An 18,375-nucleotide genomic window follows, 5' to 3' on the forward strand; every position below is an offset into this window, starting at 1 on the left:
GACTGAGAAACATTCAACTGGTCCCTTACAATCTCCATATACACAAACAGAACATCACTATTCCCACAGTAACGGTCCTCCAAATCAGAAGATGGAGCAGTCCAAGGTCTGTTAGTATTCTAAGAGATCAAGGCAAAAAAAACGGACTGAATGCTCCCACTTTTTTTTCGCTCCAATTTGTCAGGTTATCATCTACAACAAATATCAGTCCAATGTTTTCCTTAGACCTCTTCTTGCTATTTATATACTTCAGAAAGCCTTGCTTGTCAGACACAACATTGGTCAGTTTCAACTCTAATTTAAAGTTTTGGTCTTTCATATCTTCTCCCTGCATATGCGAACTACAGCTCTGTAATTTTTCTGTGAAGCTTAACTTTGCTTCCAGAGATTTTACAGTCTCTTTCTCTTCTTGAGGTTCAAGAGGAGTTCCCTGTTCAGTTAAGCTGGTCTTCTGCATGGCTTGACTTTCAACACAGAGAGATCACCTGCTCTTGTGCTTTTAAAAGGTGATTCCTAAAAACTGACCAGCACTGAAGGGACAGCATACTAGTAACGAGCTCACTGAGTCACCTAAAGTAGCTCTGCTGGTATTCAGGGTAGCAATTTTGCTGACTGTTTTCCTCATTACATCAAAAATTTTAAAATTACCCATTTCATGATCCTGTGGCAAATGCAGCTACCTACCATCATATCTCTCAAAAATCCTTTTTTTATTAATAAATAACAGGTTTAGGAGGGGATTCCTCCTAGTTGGCTCACTAAGCACTTGTGACTACAAATTATCTTCAACATACTTCAGGAATTTCCCAGACTTGCTTGTCACACCAGTATGGTATTCCCAGGTCCTGTCTGCAAAGTTGAAGTCTCCCATAAGGGCAAGGAGAAAGACAATTGGAGAGAAGACAAAACTGAAAAAAGACTGGGGAGTCCTGGTGGACAAAAAGTGGAATACAAGTGAGCTGTGTATACAGGAAGCAATAATCACATACTGGACCATCTTTGCAGAAGCACAGCTACCAAATCAAGGCATGTTATTACTCCTTTCTACAAGTAATCCACATGGGAAGCAGTATCCTTCACACTGAGTACTGTGTGAGCAGAGTGAGTTCTAAGTAATCTGCCTTAGATGAAAAAAAAAAGGCAAAACAATGGACTTATTCATCGAAGACTGCTGTAGATATTAAAAAAGTATGAAGTTACTGAAGTCTGAAGATACACTTTGATAAACACCCTGGAGTAACCAGATACATGATCCATTTAGCTTGCCTACCACTCAGGAGAATCAAATTCGGTTGAGAATCTGACTGACTTGTGAATGGATTCTAATCTAGAAATAGGAAAGACAGGGCAGCTGCAATAACTGGAGTGTCCTGGAGCTTCCAGAAAGTTGCCATGGCAAGAAGTATGGTTTGTCAAGACAAGACCTGCCACAGCTGCTCTTCACTACTGCCACCGGTACAATCAGCCTTTAAAGGCAAGAAATACCTCCTAGGAGCTTACAACCTAAGTAAGAGCTTAACCAGGTAACACTGCTACTGACCTTGATAGGAAAATCTGATAAATTCTCTTTCCCTGCCCCCTGAGAAAAATCACATGAAGCATTGCAATCCACCCCTCCACTACCACAATGAGATGAAGGCTCTTGATTCTCAAACACCTTTCTTGCAAAAGGTTTTAAAGCATCCTGACATAACAGAAGAGAAAAAAACACTCTGGACAATACTCAGAATTTAGCGAGATATATCACAAGTGATTTTTAAAAGGGAATACAATGGCTAAAATATAAAATTTTAGCTGAATGATTAGTAACCTGAGTCAGTCTGTTGAATAAACTCAGACTAAGAGGTTGTGGAGGATATTCCATGAGATCAAAACCACCCAATTTCTGTTTTAGGGAACCACTCTCTACCATTGGAACAGCATGCAGTTTAGATTACAAGGCTTCAAATCCTAAATTTTATCTGCAAGTTGTCAGAAGAACGTGACCACCTTTCTCATTCACTGTATTCATAAGGATTAGATAGTCAAGACTCTACTCTTCAGATTTACTTTCTCTTCAGATGTTCCAGATCTGCAACTCCTGTATTACCCCTTAGGCATCATTGTCTAAAATAGCTACAAATAAGACAAAGCCATGACAACTTTTAAACAGGAACATTTCTTCCTTCACAAACTGTTACAGCTTGTCCAGTAATTTAAATAGACTTCTGTATTCCTTCATTAAGGTAAAAAAGGTTTCCCTATTCTAATTACTTCTAAAATGTACCACCCAAAAAAATTAAATAAAAAATAAAGAGTTTTTAGAAGGATTTATAGTGACAGATCTGACAGTTTGCTTGTGCTGCAAAATATAAATCCAATTTGGATGTCTCTCCAAGAGTAAGTAGGTATTAAGGGATCAGACACAGTGTGTATGTAGTATAACTAACTATATTTGTCAATCCTGATTTAGCAAGTCATTCAGTTTCTGTTTCGTGTATATTATGACCACTTCCATTTTAACATTTAACCATTTTAACACACAGTTAATATAAATCACTCTTTCATATTCCCCCAATCAAATCTGTCCCTCAGTCATTTGATTCATAAGAGAGCAGAAAACTGCAAAATCACTAAAATGATGAAAATTTTGCTATCTGCTTAAGAGTGCTAAATGCTCCACCACAATCAAAATAGATTTTACAAGTTTAAATGGTCCTGTCTGAAAGCTCCAACAAGGAAAGGCAAAAGTTCTATTCATACAAAGAGATCCTATTTTAAAATTACTTAAGAAGCTGTGAGGCCACCTGTTCCTTGGCACATGCTATATAGGTACATATTCTGAAAACATAGTCCAAGATAAGCTCCAGATTTATTACAAAGAGAGAAGAAATCTTTGTCCATATATTCTGCAACACAGAAGGTAACAGCAGACCAAGCAGAAGTTCTATGAAGAGAATCTCTTTAGTGTATACTGCAGTGTAATGTGCAATCTCAGCAGGTGGAGACACCTCCAGTAGGTATAGCAGACAATACTTTTGAAGGGAGAGAAAGCATGATACAGGAGTCTGATCTATACCCATAATGCTCTGAACTCAGATGACAGTTTAAATGGCTTTTTTGTTCAATGGCATGTTAACTTCAACAAGCATCCTTTAGAAACATTAACACATTTTTTAGTTTATACACTGAGATATGGATGTTCTGTATAATCTTCTACCATACTGCAACAATACTCAAGGGTCCAGGTTTCTATCCAGGACACCAGCTTGCATATTTACGTCCAAGTAGTTCTCCCAAATCCTTATCCAGCAGGAGGTTTAAGAATGAACGTTCAATAAAGATTGAAGACATTCAGAACAAGGGAGAAGGAAAAAGTCTAATGGACAATGCTGCCAGTGAGCTAATGGCAATTTCTATGTAGACAAGCACCATATTTGCTTTGCCAGTAGCAGCATGATTTGAGTCCATTAGCACTTGGCCACAAAACATTCTGCTAATACAGGATTCAGGTTCCATGTTTCAATGTGTTAGTATTCCCTCCTCATTCCCCAGCCAAGAAAACCTTCTGGCCTGGAAGCAAGCAGAGGGAGACTCCTGCCTCCCCGAATGGCAGAGGGACTCCTATCCTGAAAATGCCAAATACACAAACAAGCAACATCTCCAGGTGGTGAATAATGATCTGAAAACCCAAAAGAATCTGTACATTACCCACTACATATGAGCTGGAATCAGGGAAAGAGATGAATTCATAATAAATACAGTGATAGCAGGAAAACTTCTAAAAGTCACTGCAGTCCCAACACTGATTATCTTTGCTTAAACATAGATTCACAAACATGACTTAGGTGTGTGAGGCACACAGACCAGTCTGGATGATGGCAGGCATTACACACCAATACTGAAGATACCACTACTGCCAAATAAGATGTTTGGTGCAGACAAACACCAGAATCAAGCACTTCCAAAATCAAGCAAGCTTTTATAGTTGCAATGCTTCCTTTCAGCTGTATCCAGGGCTCTTCTCTGGTGGCATTTTAAAAAGGTTACTGGAGGCAGCAATAGTAGATTTCTCAGCTGCTGGTGTTTTCCCAGTCCACTCAGAGTTCTGGGATCTCAAGGATGGTGTTGCTGGTAGCTCTGATTCTGCTGCATCCATGTGGACAGATAAAGTTGCTGGAATATAAAATTGCAGGAAAGGGGGAACAGAGGAAGACAGTAAGAAAAAGCAATAAAAAAAGTTAGAACAACTGACTTCATGGCAAATCCCTCATATATATAATTTAATTTATAAAGATATTGTTTATTGAATTTCTAAAAGTTTTTCATCCAAATTCCTTCGAAATAGAGGTTGTTGACAGCATTAGCAATTTTGTTCTAATTATTCACACATACAAAACTCTAAGTTCCCAGTCCACTAACTAGTTCCCTTAGTCAGAGTTCCTGTTGAAAATCAAAAGTTTTAGCTGTCCCATATTTAAAGTGAATCAATTCACAATCACTCATCTTAAAATAAGTTGGACTCCTTGCAAATACTCAATTAACCCTCTACTTGAGACTTTCAAAGTCTCTGAAGGCATGGCAAATTTGAGGTTGCTAAGACCATCTAAGGAGGAAAACATATCTCTCCTCACCCAGTAACGGCAGTACCATGAATCTCCACATATATCCAACATGGTAAATCAGCATATTATGACAAGAAACTCCTTACCAAACTAGGTGGAAATCCATTCTCATTTTCTCAATACAACTACTGCTTCAAAATGGGACAGGCTATAATACCCAGAGAGATTTGCAGATCCATAGTTCAACCCAATAGTCGCCCAAATTTCAGGAAGGATTGTCAAAAACCTAGAGATATGAGAGTTTACTCTAATTCTCAGCATCCTGAATCACTCAATCCTCACAAGTAGAACAGGACCAGGTAAAGAAAAATAATTGCCATAGGAGTCTTTGGGGCAAACAGGAATTTTTAAACAAGTAACTACTTCAATACAAAAAAACATTTCTTCATTGCAGTCTCACAAGAGATAATGGCTGTTCATGTGTTTTAGTAACAGGTTGCATCTGCTGCTCTGTAGTGGATGAAGGATAAAGAGGCCACAGCAAGCCTCAACTAGAGGACAGATTGCTTTGAAGTTTAAATAAAAAGTTGGTTCAATGCTTGAGGTTCCACATTAAGTAGATCTGGAACCCCAACAATGGTGTTTCTGGACATCCAAAATGGTGAGTCATTCTCATACAGCTACAACACAGCTGATAAAAGTACCTTGCAATTTTACATCCAGCCCATCATCTTCCTTCATCTGAAGGTCATCCAAAATGTGAAAAAAAAACCCAAAAAAACCCCGAACAACTAAGTCAGTCCTTAAACTCACAATCACCACCAATATTACACTATGTGCCCCTTACTAGCAGCCTCCCCATTTAGGGTCTACATTTTTCCTCATAAAAAGAAAAAAAGAAATGGACTGAAACTGGCTTCTTGTTTCTGAGTATGACAAAGAGTGAGTAATTAGCAAGAAACAGAAGAGGGAAAATTCACCAAATTGCTATTACTCATTGACTATTCTCTGATAAGCAGTTTCACAGGCTGCTAACTGTCACCTTTTTTACAAGCTAAGTGTGAATACATGCCAAGGCAGAAAAGAATCTATTTATGCAGATTTTTACCCCACAGTCACTGTAATAGATGATTAGGATGCCAGTTACCATGTGCACTGCTACATACATTATGAAACACATAAACATTAAAAACATGAGTGTAAAGATTGGTAGTTGTTCACCATTTATTGCACAACCATCTGTACTTGTGGCCTATTCTGACAAAATGAAGACAGACATGACAGTCTTCATCAGATTCCTTTCAAACCAGAGAATAAGAGAATATCTCCTATTTCATGAGAATAAAATTTTATGCAGTATTTCTCAGACAAGCTCTACTGTGCCACTGGGGATGTTATTCCAAATCTACTATACTGCAATGGAAAGTAACTAAACACAAGGACACCATCCTTGCCTTCTAAGTCTCAGATCACTGAAGGGTCAAAGGATCTTTACCACCACAGATCATCTTCCTCCCTATGCACTGGCTGTTGGTCACTGAATTGGACAAATCTCTGGTCTAATCCAGTACAGTCAGCCTTAACTTTCTCCAGATTTCCTTATTCTGCTGCCAAACTACACCAGCCAGATTTTTATTCTTATCTGGTGAAGGCCTCATGCTTTAGGGCTCACACTGTTCGATTGTGTAGTGTGGCAAACATTAATTTTCAGTCTCTCTGAATATTTGCGTAAGTTTGTCCAACTTAATTTTGATAAAAATCACTTCCTGAAGTGCAAATTTATTCTGAATTTTCTGCCCCCTTTTTGTTGTTCTCAACAGCTCATTTATGGTATTTAGGCCAGTTAGCCTCGAAGAGGAGCATTAATACCAGAACTTTAATACTATACCAATACAATAGAGACCCAAGGCACTTGTACAGTAATGCATTTTTTTGATGTTCATGCAAGGGTCTCTGGGAAAAGATACTGTACCAGAACTCATAAATACTCACAATTCATGAAAGTATGTGAGAAGACATGGAATAAAATTAGTTGTTTGGTTCCCAAATAAACATTATCTCTAGCTGGCTTTTCACATTTCTGCACTGAGGAGGGAAATAGCATCCACATCTCATCTGCCTTTTATTAGCATCTTCTGATTTCAGCCAAATTCAACTCAAAACTTTCTGTGGATGGTGGGGGGGTGAGGCGACAGGGGAAGATTTGTAGCTGCATGTTTAAGAAAGAAGCTAAATTCATCACAATGACAGGGGATAGTGTTGGCAGAGATTTGAGCTATTTATTCTTTTAGGAAAATCCTATAAAGAATGACACGAGGAAGCCTCTATCTGCAGTCTTGTTCATCACACTGGTGAGGAGTCCGATAACAGATGTATGCAGTAGCGTGATTTAGTGCCGGGAGCTGGCCCCTGATGTGTATTAATACAGCGGCAAAGCGGAACGAGCCCCTCTTCATCACTCATCTCTATAAAAGAGGTGGAATCCGAGATGGCCCGATGTTCGGCAGAGCAAGCCCATTTGTTCTGCTGACTGATGAAGCCAGCTCAGGCTGTGTCCTTCACCTCCACGGGGCACTCAGGTTGCAAAAAAGGAGATCACTGAAGCAGGACCTGGTCAACAAGTGAGACGAGAGCAGTTGGACTCAGAGAAGGAGCTATTTAAAGGTGAAGAAATCCAGCACTCTGTGCGTGCATGATAGGCATGGGCCTGCATTCTGATTTACCTGTGCTTCACCTTTTGCAGAAGTAAAACACCACAAACATAAAAAGCCTCAGAAGTGAAAAAAAATGAGATTGCCATGACTCCTCAGGCACACGGGAGAAAAATCTTTATCTCATCAATATCCAACAAATGTAAGAGTGTCCAATTAAGTCTACATTACTACAGAATAATATTACATATCTTTTTAGGTATTAGTAATTCCATAGCAAAATCTCCTTTGACAGAAATAACATCAGATTCCAGAAGTTTCCAAATTACATGTCCAGGTTATGCTTCAGCTGTAATTGGGAGTCTGTAGTAGGACGTCATTTAGGATATAGCTTCCGTTACCAAATCATAAAAGTTTCTTTCCACAAGTCAGTATTGCAGCAAACCCTGCCCACAGCTGTTCACTTGGCTGAGGATATTTCTAAACAGGGTCTGAGAAAGAGATCTTTACCATTTCTGACTGTTAAAGACTTTGCAGACCTTGTCTCTTGATGATCAGCAAAAGCATGCTTCCCGTACTCTACTAACTATGCTTCTTACTTATTTTGTAATACATAATAATCCTCTTTCCCTCATCCATAATAAGAAAGTTTTCCAAACCCCCGAGCTACTTTCCACAGCTAAGTTCCACTCCAGGTGCGCTCTCAATTCTTCAAAAAGTGTTCACTATACAATTTGCCTAATCAAGTAAGTACAACTTAAATAGTATTTTGAAACACGTAGGCATGGAAACAGAGACTTTCCTTACAGAAAGTGACCAGCAATGCAGTAGAGAATACATTCTGAATAATAAATAAATGGACAGGTAACAAAGGATGGTGGGACATTAATCATCACTTTATTTGGTCTTCCCCACTGTTTTCACATCTCCATTTTTCCCATCATCTTACCCACTACCTTGTTATTGGATTACAAGAATAGTTATTTAATAAACTAGTTGGAAGAACATGTGCAGTGGATAGTCACAAGATAGAGTAAGATGAAAGGACAGAAAGAAGCATCCTAAAACCCACCATGTTCACCAGATCAAAGCTCTCTCATATTCTGATGACTAATCAATGACTTCTCAGAAATTTGCCACATGAAAATAGACCAGGATTTTAATGACTACATCCCCATAACAAGAGAAAACTATTTTCATCCAGAAGAATAGGACAACCCCCAGGGAATAAACGGTTTCATCCAGTGATGATACAAAAATTGCCAGATTTTTGCTCCTGTGAAAGTGTCTACAAATACCCTGATAAAGGGCATCAGACCCACCAGCTAATGCCAGCCCAACACTGAAGGAACACACTGTACATACTGATCAACTGCCTATTACCATAAACTGCATAATTTAGGACAGTGGAAATAACACCTTATGAAGAAGCAATTACTATTCACAGTAAGGTGAAGCACTGCAAATTATATTAACTTAACATTGCTACATTGCCAAAAATTTGATTGTAGGCAGCTTTTGATGGTATGTAAAAACACATGATATGCTCTTTCACACATTTCATTAGTTTCAAACCAAAGTAATACTACTTTTGCCTTTGGCACTTTGCTCAAAAGGGACATGACTATAAAAATGCTGGCAGGTTACCTGATGTTGGGCTAGACATGGAGGCTGCAGCTGGCTTTCGTTTCCTCTTGATGTCCCTTGAACATGGTGGTCCCAGGTGGACATTTGCTTGCCTACAGAGAAAATAAAACAAATTAAACTCAGTTCCAAAATCACATTTCTGTAAGACTGAAGAGCCACCTCAAGCTCCTACCTCCCCATCAGCTTCTTGACTAGTAAGCAGCAAAACCCGAAAGTTTCTCGGGGAGTTTTGCTCACATTCTTTGTCAATATAAATGGTGCTCCTATTTCCTTTAAGAGCTCACACATAAACTGCTCAGAAGAATAATTATTTCTCAGCCTTTAAAGGATATGGTTTTGCATTAACTCCAAACTAACTCCTTGCATACATAAAGATGTGATCAAGCAGTGATATGACATGTCCTACCATTACTTCTATGCAAGAATAACAAATGTCTGCAAGATTGCTCTTTATATAAACTGTGCGATATTTGCTCCTTAGTCAGAAATTATTTTGCAATCTATTTAGTACTGTAGTCATCTTAGAATGTACCTATAATGCCAAATACCCGTGCACATTGTTTCCACTACAGTTGTAAGTTTGTAAAGTTAGGAATGCGAAACTGTCTCGTGCATTTTTAAAGTCATTATTTCCTTATCAAAGTGCTGTGTAAACAGCTGAATCTGACTTATGGCAGCAGCCTTGTTGCACCTCTAAAATGGATTGAAAGGCATAATCTGTACTGTTAATATCAAGTGTTAAGTCTGAAGCCTACCAATGGCCATTTCAGTTTAATCATTTGCCAATTAAGAAGAGGCCATTTGCCAATTAAGAAAAAAATCTGTACTGTTGGAGCCGACTTGAGCTGAGAACTCCTCCAAGTCATATACCTGTAGGAGGCAGAGAAGTTTAATTCAGAAGTAATAGTCTTTGCAGCAGACCAGAGAACTTCCTCAAATACCATCCATAATGAACATATATGCCTAATTTAGCAATGAAACTGGGTTCAAATCCCTTCTTTGTCCAATATAACAGACTTCCTTTGGCAAGTTCCTTGGTGACTCTTATTATCAGATCTGATGTGCAAAATGCAGAAGTACAGTGCAAATAAAATTAGTTAAAGACTGTGAAGAGCTTACATGGTGTAAAATTTGGAACCATATATGTTTTGATGATTAAGTGCTAAAAAGCTTCAGTATCTTCAAAGCTTGTTATTTTGATTTTTTTAAAAAATTCTTTAAATTTTAACAAACACTTTCATCATATACTAAAGCCTTTGAAATATAACAAAAGGAAAACTTCATAGGTTTTTATTTCCATGACAAAAATCTATTAAAAAAATCAAACCCATGTATTTACAATACGTATTATTTTAGATGCTGTATTTATGCAAAACCAAATTGTGCTATTGTATCTATACAGAACAGTGCAGAGACCACAAAGAAATTCTTATACAAGTCCAGTTTACAATGCTGCTGGGTCTATCTACTTACCTGAAAAAGAAGTGCAACCACAAAATAAAGGAAATACCTACTGTTCCATCTTCTCAACTAAAATACAAAAGTTCTACAAGAAGTCTGTAAGATCTGTCCTCTAAATCTGCCATTGAAGAACAGTTTCAAAAATTTTTAAATTGTGCTGCATTTCACAGCCAGTCGGTTTTTCAAATCTGGGAGCACATATTAATACAACCAGACAAAGAAGTCTCCTGAGGGGATCGATCAAGTGTACTCTCAGTAAGCTCATCAAGACCAAGTGCTGGGTTCTCCACTTTGGCCACAACAACCCCATTCATCGCTGCAGGCTGGGGGAAGGTTGGAAAGTGGGCCAGAGGAAAAGGGCCTGGGGGTGCATGTCAACAGCAGTTGAATATGAGCCAGCCTGGGCCCAGGTGGCCAAGGCCAGTGGCATCCTGGCTTGGATCAAGAATATTGTGGCCAGCTGAACCTGGGAAGGGATCATTCCCCTGTACTCATTGAGGCTGCACCTTGAGTCCTGTGTCCAGTTTTGGGCCCCTCACTACAAGAAGGACATTGAGGTGCTGGAGCCTGTCCAGAGAAGGGCAATGGAGCTGGGGAAGGCTCTGGAGCACAAGCTCTGTGAGGAGCAGCTGAGGAAGCTGGGGTTGTTTAGTCTGAGGGAAAAGAAGCTCAGGGAAGACCTTATTGCTTTCTGCAACTACCTGAAAGGAGGGTGTAGCCAGGTGGGGTTCAGTCTCTTCTTCCAATCAACTGGCAAAAGAATGAGAAGATATAGTCTAATGCTGCACTAGGAGAGGTTCAGGTTGGATATGAGGAGGACTTTCTTCAAGGAAAGTATTGTCAAAAATTGGAATGAGCTGCCCAGGGAGGTGGTCAGAGAAACCATCCCTGGAGGTGAAAAGCTTTCAAAAATACTGGCCTACCTACAGGATGCACATTCAAATCTCATGTTTGTACACTGAAGTGACTCACCTCTAAGTAACTTTGTGGAAGCTAAAAACTGCTTTTGTACATGAATATAATAGTGGCTATACAGTGTTTTAATATAGCTGTAACCATGTATTCTGAAACATCTAAACACACACAGCCTGAAGATAACATTAAGGTTTTCATTTTGCATCAGTGACATAGTATTATATTACTAACTACAAGACTACATAATTGTATATAATAATCCAATTAATTTTAAATAATATAACAATAACAACAAAAATAATTTTAAAATGTTCCCTTTTTAATTTTATGAACTTACAGCAACATTAGCCAGCTGACCCTTGGTGGAGAACCACTATGGACTAGGAAAGAAGTATGCATAACCATTTCCAAGAGACTTTATGCATTTTTTTTCCCAGCTCACAAATGTTACAGTTAGATTCTGCATAAGAGCTCCTGTCCCTCAGTTACATACTCAAACATCTACTCTTACCTGATGATTACACTAGGGGTAAAAAAACCCAGAAAAAGAGAATGAAAGAATCTCAAAATCTCTTCTTGTAGTGAAAGTAAAGGCAAAATCATATTTCAGTTGAAGACTACTAGCAAGAATGCTGTATCTAGTAGTCCTGCCTCTAGGATACAAATGCTCAGAGGTCATAAATTGTCTCTGTAACATGTTTTTCATTCAGGTTTATCCCTTATTGATCACCCACACTTCAGTTAGTAAATCAGGAACCTATTGATTACTCACTGGCTCTGACTAACCCAGTGGTAAAAGTGTCATTTCAAATGGCTGGTGCACTTTACAGGCACCATAAATCTGCATGCAGGGAATCTCCAGGTGGTACCTTGGAAGAGAGAAGAGCAGAAGACTGCATTCAGAGATGGTAGGGCTCAATAAGGCATGGACAGAAAGGATGCCTGAGGTATAACTTATGAAATATGCAGATTTTTGCTAGATATCACCCTTTTCAATGTAAATTAGAAGTCTAATTACTAACTTGCATGAAGGTCTGTATCAGTGAGGTAACAAAGTTAGTGAATTCCAGTTTAACAGCAGATTCCTATAGACTCCTACAAACACAACCACCACTAGGAAAATCAAGTCATGGATATGCCCAGCACCCAACATACCAGTGGACAGGCTGAATTATAAACCGTGAAAATGTCACAAGTTGCAATGATGAATTAGTTCTCCTTCCAAAGCTGAATTTTAACAACTCTTCTGAACAGTTAAAAATTACTCTAAAGTAGACTACAACAGGAAAGGCTGACGGAAAATGCATATTTGTGCATTGTCACAGCCCTCTCTGTGAAGAAGTTTGAGACCAAAACCCTGTGAGATGAAAGATCTCAGCCTAAACTTACAAACTAGAATAGGACTTAAGACTGTCCTTACTAGCCTTCAATCTCTTCTGCCAGGCCTCTGTGCTTTCTTCAATGCTGCATAAACAGTAATGAGAAAATAATTCCCTGGTTTCTTTTGGACTATGACAGGTTTATCATAAGAAAAAAACAAAATCACAATGCTTAGTCACAGATGGATCTGCCAGGTGACCAGAGACTAACATGAAAATGTAGTTTACAATCTAGAGATGACTAAAATTCTAATCCTGGAAGAGAAAAAGGAGAACACACTTAAAGAAACACATCGGGATCGAAAATGTGGCTGTTTTGTTGGCTGCAATATATTCAACTCACATAGCAGTCACTGCCAGGAGTTAGTGAATGAAAAATTACACATGTATAGGAAAAATGGCTTTCAACAATATGAAAAGTCTATAGTGTCTTTTTGACAGTGGTAATATTTTTTGTAATCACAAACTAAAGGAATTATTCAGGAAATACTTTTTGTCTTTTGCTTTTGTTTTTAACATAGTACTTATGGAAGCCAGTTGCACATGGAGGTTATGGTGGAGAAAAAACAGGCTTTGTTATGCAGAAAGATGAAATTCATGGTAGTCTCTAACGTGTCAGAAGTAATGCTTCCTTTCATTTCTTTTCTACATATTTATTCTATTACTTTATTTACGTGTTTTTAAATGACCAGTACTTGCATATACAGGACTCCCATCTCACTTCTACAGTTTGAGACGACTGTGCACTAGAGTTTGCCACTCTTTTACATCTACCACAGTACCTCAGCAGAAAATTAGGATTGGCAATATAATCTCTGGGAGACAACATAGAGCACAAGGAGACATCAGCCCACAAAGAATCTTACTGAACAGCATCAGGACCCTAAAAACTTCACTATCTATGAAGGCTAAATTGTAGGAAGATGTCCACTCTTTTATAAGTCAGGGTAAAAATCTAAATCTCACATCAAAGGTCTCTGAAAAGGCCATACAGAGCTAAATGTGACAACTTTGGTCTTCTTGGCGGCAAGAGGCACATTGCACACTTGTGGGTGTATGCCTCTCTCCGTCATCTCACATCATCCAGCTTGTCTGCTTACACTCTTTATTCTAACCCTATCCTCAGAAGAAGCAAAGCACGCGGATCATACAGTGAAAGTGAGAGGCAGTCATTAGCCTACTACTACCATAAAACCAAGGGATGTTATTATCCTCATGTTAAAAGTGAATATTAATAGAGACTGCCTTTTAACAAAGATACTGCTACTGAAACTCCACACAACCCAGCTGTTGCTGTTGTGATGCTCTATTCAGAGCAAACACAAACCAAATGAAAGGCTCTTTTCTCTAAGCCCTGAGGTGTTACCTGAGGCTGTTGATGGTGGCTTCACAAAATTAACAGTAAAAGCAGAATTCTTCCTCCTCTTTGACTACAGAGCCAGCTGGGCACCAGTCTAATCTGCACATAACATGTGTAAATCAATACAATTTGCTCATCCTATCTGCATGCAAAGCTCCTGCACACACAAGTGGTTCTTGCTATCACATCCCAGTGTAGATATTCCCGATGCACAGCAGTCTCCTATGCCCTGCAGAGCCTCTTGGGAAGGCTTCTAGAGCACATTTTCAGACTCCAAAATCTCTGATAGGTCAGTTCACTTCTTCAATCATCCAAATCTCACAGATCTTCAACAGCAGTAGCCTGTTCCCCAAATAAGCATTATAATGATGTGGAAATTCCATTCCTAAAAGTCTGTGCGTGGCAAATGCAAGTGAATGCATTTTCTTCTTGTTTTCCATGTAAGCACTCTAAGCAGAGAAGATGTGATCCCATATATTATATTCCCTATTTTCACACTGAATCACGCTGTATCTGTGCCAGAAAGACTCCCACTGTTTGCCAGATCTGCTGAGTACACAGATTTGAAATAGCAAGTAAAAAAAAAAATTCTGAAGCCAAGGGGAATTTATTTTTCACTGCAGAGAATTAGGATTCATCAAAATGGGTATATCAGGCCTCAGTCGACTGCATGTGACACTAGGTTGATAGCTGCTGCTCATTGCATGCCTGTCAGAAGAATTCAGTTATATTCCCAACTGGAATATTAGCCAGGCTTTAGCAAAGGAAGACATGAAAATCCTCCAGCTAAATGGAAAAAGGGTAAAGGAAAATAGGGAGAAAGGTTGCCTAGAATGAACTGGATACTGTCCTGCTCAAGCAGGAAAGTATGAAATTGCGGACATCTGTTCACTCCTTCGGCTGCCTCAGAAAAGGCCTGGCATTGAAGGCAATCCCTGTATTTCCATATGCTTGAGTAAGAGGCAGAAATATCAAGATCTCTCTGCACAGATACAGAAGTGACAGAACAGTATTTATTTTCACACAAGTATTTCTAGAGCTGAAACCAGAATTTGAGGCATTCAAGTCTGTTCAATTGAACAGCATCACCAAACCCAGAGTATGGGGCAACCAGCAGTAAATGAGGAGATCACTCACCCCTCTATATTTTCATCCCATGTCCCAGGCAAGATGACAGACTTGCTTCTAAATCAGATTAAATTCTAGATTTACAGTTAATATTAACAGAGTACATGCAAAGCAATTTTCTTTCTCTGTGTTGTTCCAAAGTCTAAGACAGTTCTCAAAGTCTCCACCTTCAACATCTACCTGCCATCTAAGGTCCACTTTTCCTATGACCTCTATGCTTTTTTTCACGCATAATCCTATTTTCAAGGCTAGGCAAATAATAAACGGCATGAGGGACAATTTATCTCCTACCTTCCTCTCTTATTCTGGCTGCCATTCAAATTAAAGGGAATGCTGGTTCTAGGCTCTTCTGAAACTCTTACCTTGCCTCAAGGGAATAGCATTCCATCAACCAACAACGTACAACATCTTTTCAGCTACAGAATATTTAATAATCAACATCTAATATGATATTCAACTTCAGCCTGTACAAAATCCTCTTAAGTAGAAGGAGCTCAACAACAAAATTCTGTTCAGACCACGCCTCCCAGAGAGGCAAACAGGCAGAGGGGAAAGAGGGAAGGATCCCTTGAGTGGCCCATGTAAGTCTCTACTTGCTTGCTTTTAGCAGTCTGCATCATGAAGTCGAAACCTTAGCAGACAAGACATGATTAGCAAACGTTTTGTGCTCTTAAAGGAGAGTAATTATAGGCATGTGAAAAAAGAAGAGATCCCTGAGGTACTCTTCCTTGCATGCCTCCCGAGAGGCAGCAGGGCCATTAAAAATTCCATGATGAAGAGGAAAAACAGTCTGGGAACAGCCAGGAGGCAATACAGCAAATTAATACACCAGCCATCCCTTGGGAGGACTGCAAGAAAGCAGAAAACTCTCCTTGCTTCACAAAATAAAATTATACCACTAATGATAACAGTCACCACACACACCAAACTGCTTCTAATGATGGGTGTGAAATTCCCAGTGCTGTGCATACACTTTGAATGAAAGCTCTTCTCATCACAGACATAAATCAAGAAAGGTAGTGTACGATTTATCCTGCCTTTCAAATAAGACTTCCCAAGGAACCTTCCACATAGGCTTGTCAGTGTCAAGGAGGAGGTTCTTTCTTAATTCTCAGCTGTGCTCAGTATTCTGAGCTCTGCCTTCAGCTCTGCTTAAACAAAAGTACTGAGTTGCCAGTCTTCCAGACAAACTGCACCAAAATCCACCAGTGAGACAAAGAAAACAGTTTCATAGCAGATAAAATACTCCACTTGGTAAATATACTCCACTGGACACACTCCATGATAGCAGAAACAAAGCAGAGAAAGGAGATTTTGCATGGCACAGCAGGCGTCAGGTTCAAGAAACTGGATGACCACAACATCAAGACCATGTCTTTTCTAATATATTTCATATTATTTTAGAGGATTTGCTTCCCTTACACACACACACCACATTCTGGCAAATTTTGGAGCAGAATTTCTCCAGGATGAGGTGCGAGCTGACAGAAGCTTCCTAAAGCACAAACTACTGAAATTTATTCCATACATGGCGAAAGCAGATGTTAACTGAGGCAATAGCTTATCTGAGCTTACAGAAATCAGCTGAACCTCCTGTAAGAAAATGGACCACTAATGAGTATGCTTGGCATGTAAAACTAAAGAACTACTACCAAGAAAATGTTTCTCTGAAGGAACAATCTCCTTTCTACGCCCTTAGCAGTATCTTTACATAAAGCAGGCTCCTTGTTCAACCCTTGCCACATACATGGGGCCACAAAACACATTCATTCTTTTCATATTTCTTTCTCCTATTGAAGTTCTTGAGCACATTTCACTATAAAATAGGAACTATTTTCTCAAATTCCAGGCATTTAAAAACACAACTGCATCTGGGCTAGTACAATTTCTCTGTCAACTCAGTAACAACTCATCAGTGATCATGTTTGTCAGGACACCAGCCACTTGTTCATTAGAGGAGGGAACCAAACATATATATTAACTGGATAACTAGACTATACACCCAGAAAAACCTAGCAAGCACAATCTCTCCAGGTTTAGAAATCCCTTGCAAAGAGCTTGGCTTTGGAAAGGGCCTTAACTGACCATCATAAAGGTAGAGATTTTGCCCAGTTTGAATTTGCAAGCAGGATTTGTCCAGCTCACTTTTGTGGAAGAGAAACTTCTATAAACCACCAAGTAAAACACTGGAGGCAAAATAAAGGTTATCCTAGCTGAAAATGAAGAGAGCATGCCATCTTCTTGCTTCACAGGCAGAAAACATCCCCAGAGTGGGGCAAAAGCACAGAGAGGAATCAATTTGCTGATGCACAATCTTCTAAATTCTTTTTATTCTCATCCAGTAGAACATTTAAGAGCTGATTTCTTCCTCCCTCCCCTTTTCCAGCTTTAACATGCTGGTTACAGCAGCATGAGGTCATGGTGCGACATCGCAAAATTCCCTGCAGAAGCCAGTGGGAAGAGAAGCTTTGCTGGGTGGGTGCCAAGCTTCTGTTCAGACACATACAACCTTAGTACATTTTTCATGCTCTATTTGCTAATTAACAAGGGAAAGAAAGCCATGAAGCTGAAAGTCCAGACATTTCTCTCAGATTGGGTCCCTGCTACAAGTACATAAGCAGAATTGTGTCCAAAGCAAGGCTTTGTCTACTTGCATGGGGAAAGAGCTCAAGGGCACCTTACCTTTAGATAGTCACCTGCAGCACAAAAACAGGAGTCACCTCTAAGGCCAACACTTGAATTTAATTTAGGATTAGTCAGCAGAAGGTGCCTGACTAGTATATTAACCCGAACTATGCAGCCTCAAATATACCTAACATCTGGCCAAACCAGATCTAAATCTCAGCTATTGCTGTAGAGAGATATCAAGCCATTAGAGGTCACTTCAGGTGAGTTCTTAATCTGCTCAGAGGGTCTGTATTAGACACCCAGGATACCAAAATGCTTCAGCATGTCGCCCACCAGTTTGTCAGCATTTTCCCTCTTATCTTGTTTCAATTTTAATAGTGGGCAATGATACTATGTCCATCTGTACCTATAAAACAGATTTGCAGCAACTCATTGCACGTTTTAGAACACATTACAGTTATTTCTAAAGGAACAGTATGTTCTGCCTGTCATACACCGTTTCATATACTGTAAGCACTTAGTCCATTGAAACTCTCATATAAATGTCTCTGCATTGCTACATTTTTGCTAAGTTTGGACATGGGCTGCCCAGGGAAAAGTGCATTTAAGTTCCAGGTCCATGAGGACTGTTCAGATCACACAGCACTACTGAAGACATTCAG

At 39.3% G+C, this 18,375-nt stretch overlaps 1 protein-coding gene across 11 annotated transcripts in view; it reads right to left on the reverse strand.

The window, feature by feature from the left end:
- Window positions 1-1,195: 1,195 nt before the first annotated feature.
- Window positions 1,196-18,375, reverse strand: part of GPATCH2L (G-patch domain containing 2 like) — a 34,261-nt gene continuing 17,081 nt past the window's right edge. For 5 of the 11 annotated variants that reach the window (XM_083864116.1, XM_083864117.1, XM_083864113.1 and 2 more), the window contains 2 exons: window positions 8,843-8,934; window positions 1,196-4,155 (listed from right to left, as the gene is read on the reverse strand). In XM_083864116.1, coding sequence (XP_083720242.1) covers window positions 3,983-4,155; window positions 8,843-8,934 — 265 coding nt within the window. In that variant the 3' untranslated portion in view covers window positions 1,196-3,982. The other 6 variants (XM_083864114.1, XM_083864121.1, XM_083864120.1 and 3 more) reach the window with 5 other exon arrangements.

The sequence above is a fragment of the Zosterops lateralis genome (genome assembly GCF_965231275.1).
Source record: "Zosterops lateralis genome assembly, chromosome: 6".
In the NCBI taxonomy this organism is placed as follows: Eukaryota; Metazoa; Chordata; class Aves; order Passeriformes; family Zosteropidae; genus Zosterops; species Zosterops lateralis.